Consider the following 4,430-nt stretch of genomic DNA (forward strand, 5'->3'; position numbering starts at 1 on the left):
CGGCAGGCGCTCCTGCCTCTTGGCAACTCTTGAGGAGAAGCTGTTTCTTCTTCTTGGGGTGGCCTCGGGTTGTAGAACAGCATCTTCATCATCAGAGTTTTTGGCTGCTGCTGCCTTGTAGGGGCGCTTGAGTGAGCAGACTACATCCTTCTCATCGCAGGCGACCGTGATGATGCCGCCGCACCCTGGCATCTTGAGGATATTGTAGCCGTGGTGGGTTGCTTCCATGAACTTGGCGAGGGCAGGATGCCCAAGGATGTCATTGTACGGGAGGCCAATGTGGGCTTCGTCAAAGTCGATGAGCTCAGTGTGGTTGTTTTCACGTGTGCCAACGGTGATAGGCAGGCGTATCTACACCAGAGGTATGGTGGAGCCGTCGGTCACTCCTAAGAAGGGCTTGGTGGGTATGAGCTGGTCATAGGCACTTGGAGCGTCTCGAATGTTTCAACAGAGAGGACATTGAGCCCCGCGCTGCCGTCAATGAGGGTTTTGGTGATGACAACATTGCTGCTGGTGGGCGTTTAGAGCATGGGGAGCACACCTGAGGCGGCTGAACCCTTGAGGTGGTCCTTGGAGTTGACGATGATGGCGCACCACAACCACTTGAGGGGACACACACCCTCGAGCCTCGAGAAGGCTGCGTTCACTTCACGAGCAAACTGCTTGAAGATGCGATGTGAGGCTGGGGCCTGAGCACCACCTAGGATGCAGGCGATCGCACGAGGTTCCTGGACGCCCCCAGCCCCATCATCCTGCCGGTTGTCGTCGTTTCTCCTTGGCGGCAGTGGCAGCGGAGGGAGGCCGACATTGCCCGGAGGACGGGCCTCATGAGGCTAGACAGGCCAGGGCCCATCGCGAGGCTCATCACGCCAACGATCCTGGCGAGGGTCGCGGTTGTCCTAGTGGCCTCCACCGGGGCCTCCCCCACGGCCGTAGCCACAGTCTTCATGGTCGGGGCGGTGGCCGAGGCGCCCGTCGCGGAGGGCCCTGAGCTCCTGGCAGTCGTTGGTGTTATGGCTGTGTGTGTTGTGGAAGATGTAGAATGGGCGGTTGCCCCTGGTGGGCTCATCTTGGTCACGACCGCGCTTCATCTCGGGCTCAACAGCCATCACGGTGGGGCCCTTGCGCTTTACCTCCTTAGCTTTGGCCTTCTTGTCTTCAGGGTCGGCCTCAGGAAGGTTCAGGAGGGAGAGGCGACCCTCCTCGGCCCTTGCGCACTTGTTTGCCAAGTTGAACATCTCCAAGGCCGAGCACATGTCCTCGTGGATGGCGAGCTCCTCTTTCATCTTGACGTCCCAGACGCAATCAGTGAACACTGAAATAATGGCCTCGTCCGACGCCGTCGGGATCTTGAGGTGAACGTTCATGAAGCGTTGTATGCACTTGTGCAAGGTCTCGCCCGGCTGCTGCTTCACGCACCGCAAGTCGCCCACCGCAGGAGCATAGTCGCGGGTGCCCTGGAAGTTCGCGATGAAACGCTCGTGAAGCTCGTCCCAGGAGGAGATCGATCCTTCTGAGAGGTGTAGGAGCCAGGAGCATGCGCCATCCTTGAGAGCGGGAACCAATTCGCAATGACCCTCTCATCACCGTTTGCCGCCTCAATGCTCAGCAAGTAGTGTCGGTGTTCTGGGAACCAGGGTACCCAGACTTGCCTGCCTGCATCCCATGGTGTGGCTCCATCAAAGGCCTGGTACAGCCCATCTTCAACACCTTCAAAACAAGACCCTCACGAGGGCCAAACCTCACAAGGGGGTGGCATCAAGACCTCCGGAGCGAGCCCCCCCCCCCCGGGGCTGCCACCTGAGGAGTGGAGATTTCTATGCAGGTTGAGGTGACGTAATCCATGATGACCAAGGCCAGGCGGGCGCCAGCGGGCGCAGGGGAGCAGGTTTCCTCTTTGGTGCTAAGGAGGCAAGCGCAGGCGCGGGGTCCCGGGGAATTTCCCAAAGGTTTCCATTCCGTTGTTACAAGACCAAGAGCACAAGCTCGAAAGGATAAGACCACCTTTCGTCAGGATAAGATGTACTACTTGTCCCCTTTCAAAATCAGCCCCTGTGGGATCCCTTCCCGCCTACATTTTGGGGAAAGAGGACAAAGGCCACTATAAATATAGCTTAGCCACCACCATAGAATGGGAGAGCTCTTGCTGGATCAGTTCCACACCTCATCAGCTCACACTCACACCAGAGCAGACCCTGCGAGGTTGTTCTTCCCTTGTACTAGTCCATCCTCAGCCCCTTGTGAGGCTAATCCACACAAAGCAGGAGTAGGGTCTTACACCGTAAGGTGGACCGAACCTGGGTAAACTGTCGTGTCCATCTTCTTCCTTGTTCATCGAACTAGGCCACGGGATCGACAAACTGGTTGGCTGAAGAGGTTGAGTCCTTCGCACATGCCCCGGAATTCGAACCTTTCTTGGGTCTGCAGAGCACTGAATCTGACATTTGGCACGCCAGGTAGGGGCGTGTCCAAGCCTTTCTTCTGTCATTCGCTCCGCCGCCGTTCCATCATTTCCCATGGCTGATGCTCACCATGTCCATGCCGAGCACTGGGCCACTCATGTCGCTCAGACGACACGTGTGGGCAACAGCGTGCCTCGCCACTCTGCCTCCTCGGTGGCCAACGCCACTCTGCCTCCCCGGCGGCCTACGCCGCCACCAACCCTGTTGCCCGCGAACAACAGGACTCATTGCTGCCACCATCCATGCGGCGCAACGGCAGCACCGCGACTCCATCACCCACTCCGGTCACGGTGTCGTCCTCTCATGGCGAACACGTAGGCTGCGCTGCTCATGGCGTGCGAGATTATGCGCTATCGTCTGACCAATGACCTCTATGATGACTGGCTCGCCCGCAGCGCCGAGCTCGTCAACACCGCTGGCGAGGCCCCTAAACCGTCCCGCTCACCCCGTCCTCCGCCATCTCTGGTGGGTGACATGGCTCACGACTTGCCTCCTCCTTCTCCTCTGCACGGCATGGACCCTGAGCCGAGGCGCGAGGCACCTCAGGGCGATCCACCACGCAGGGCGCCAGTGCACAATGAAAAACGCTACAAGGTGGTGTAGCGGCCCCAAGGAGTAGGACGCGTGCTTCCAACACTGCTACGTCAAGACCATGTGCCGCAAGAGGCGGCGGCGCGCGATCGTCAAGATCATGCTCCCCCTCAGCGGCCGGCTCCCATGAGTGCGGCAGGTTGCCGTGCAATCACCCCGGAGCTGCGCCGCATCGTCTGGCCCGACAAGTTCAAGCTGGATCTGCCTCCACGCTAAGACGGCACCCCTAATCCCGCTGAGTTCCTCCATCTCTACGAGGTGAGTATCGAGGCGACGAATAGCAACGACAAAGTCATATCGAACTAGGTTCCCATGGCCCTCAAGTATGGCGCGCGCTCGTGGCTCTTGAACCTTTCGGTGGGGTCGATCTCTTCCTGGGACAAGCTGCGTGAGCGCTTCATCGCCAACTTCCAGGGCACTCACGACTGCGCTCCCGCGGCAGGCGACCTGCGATGCATCAAGCAGGAGCCGAGTGAAACCTTGCACAAATACATACAACGCTTCACCAATGTTCGCCTCAAGATCCCTAAGGTGTCCGACATGGCCATCATTTCGGTGTTCACTGATGGCGTCCGGGATGTCAAGATGAAACAAGAGCTCACCATACATGAAGATCTGTGTTCATCTGTGGAGATGTTCAACATGGCAACCTGGTGCACAAGGGCAGAGGAAGGTCACCTCTCCCTCCTAGAGGTCCCGGAGGCCGATCCTGAAGATAAGAAGGCAAGGTCAAAGACGTGAAGTGCAAGGGCACTGCTGTGCTAGAGGCCAAACCTAAGATGAAGCGCGACTTCAACCACGCTGAATCCTCCAAGGGTCGCCTCCCATTCTACGTCTTTCACCACATCCACAGTCACAACACCAACGACTGCCAGGAGCTCAGGGCAAACCGCGACGGGTGCCTTGGCCGCCGTGCCGAGCGCAACAATCGTGGGTATGACCGCAAAGGAGGCCGTGGTGGAGGCTGCTGGGACAACCACGACCCTTGCCAGGACTGGCATGACCAGCATCGTGAGGACCGCTGGTAGGGCCAGCCTCGCGATGGCCCGTGGAGAGACCATCCTCATGAGGACCGACCTCAGGGCAATGCCAGCCTCCCTCCGCTGCCACTGCCGCCAAGGAGGAACGACGACCACTGCCAAGACGATGGGGTTGGGGGCTTCCAAGAGCCTTGCTCCATTGTCTGCATCCTGGGCGGCGCTCTGGCCCTCGCCTCTCATCGCATCTTCAAGCAGTTCGCTCGGGAGGTGAACGCGGCCCTTCCCAAGATCGAGGCATCGTGTCCCCTTAGGTGGTCCAAGTACACCGTCACCTTTGACTCTATAGGCCAGCTCAAGTGCTCAGCTGCTGCTGGTGCACTCCCAATGCCCCGCTTGC

The 4,430-nt window shown here is 59.0% G+C and overlaps 1 protein-coding gene across 1 annotated transcript; it reads left to right on the plus strand.

The window, feature by feature from the left end:
- Positions 1-3,365: 3,365 nt before the first annotated feature.
- On the plus strand, positions 3,366-3,794 carry LOC147959728 (uncharacterized). The gene has a single exon (XM_087532874.1). The coding sequence runs from the start codon at positions 3,366-3,368 to the stop codon at positions 3,792-3,794; it is 429 nt and encodes a 142-aa protein (XP_087389000.1).
- Positions 3,795-4,430: the final 636 nt, after the last annotated feature.

This window comes from Triticum urartu, chromosome 7A (genome assembly GCF_056163025.1).
Source record: "Triticum urartu cultivar PI428250 chromosome 7A, HENAU_Tu73, whole genome shotgun sequence".
In the NCBI taxonomy this organism is placed as follows: Eukaryota; Viridiplantae; Streptophyta; class Magnoliopsida; order Poales; family Poaceae; genus Triticum; species Triticum urartu.

Bases quoted from the DNA above. Each gene is read 5' to 3' on its own strand.
- LOC147959728 (XM_087532874.1), top strand. From the start codon at position 3,366: ATGGCCCTCAAGTATGGCGCGCGCTCGTGGCTCTTGAACCTTTCGGTG.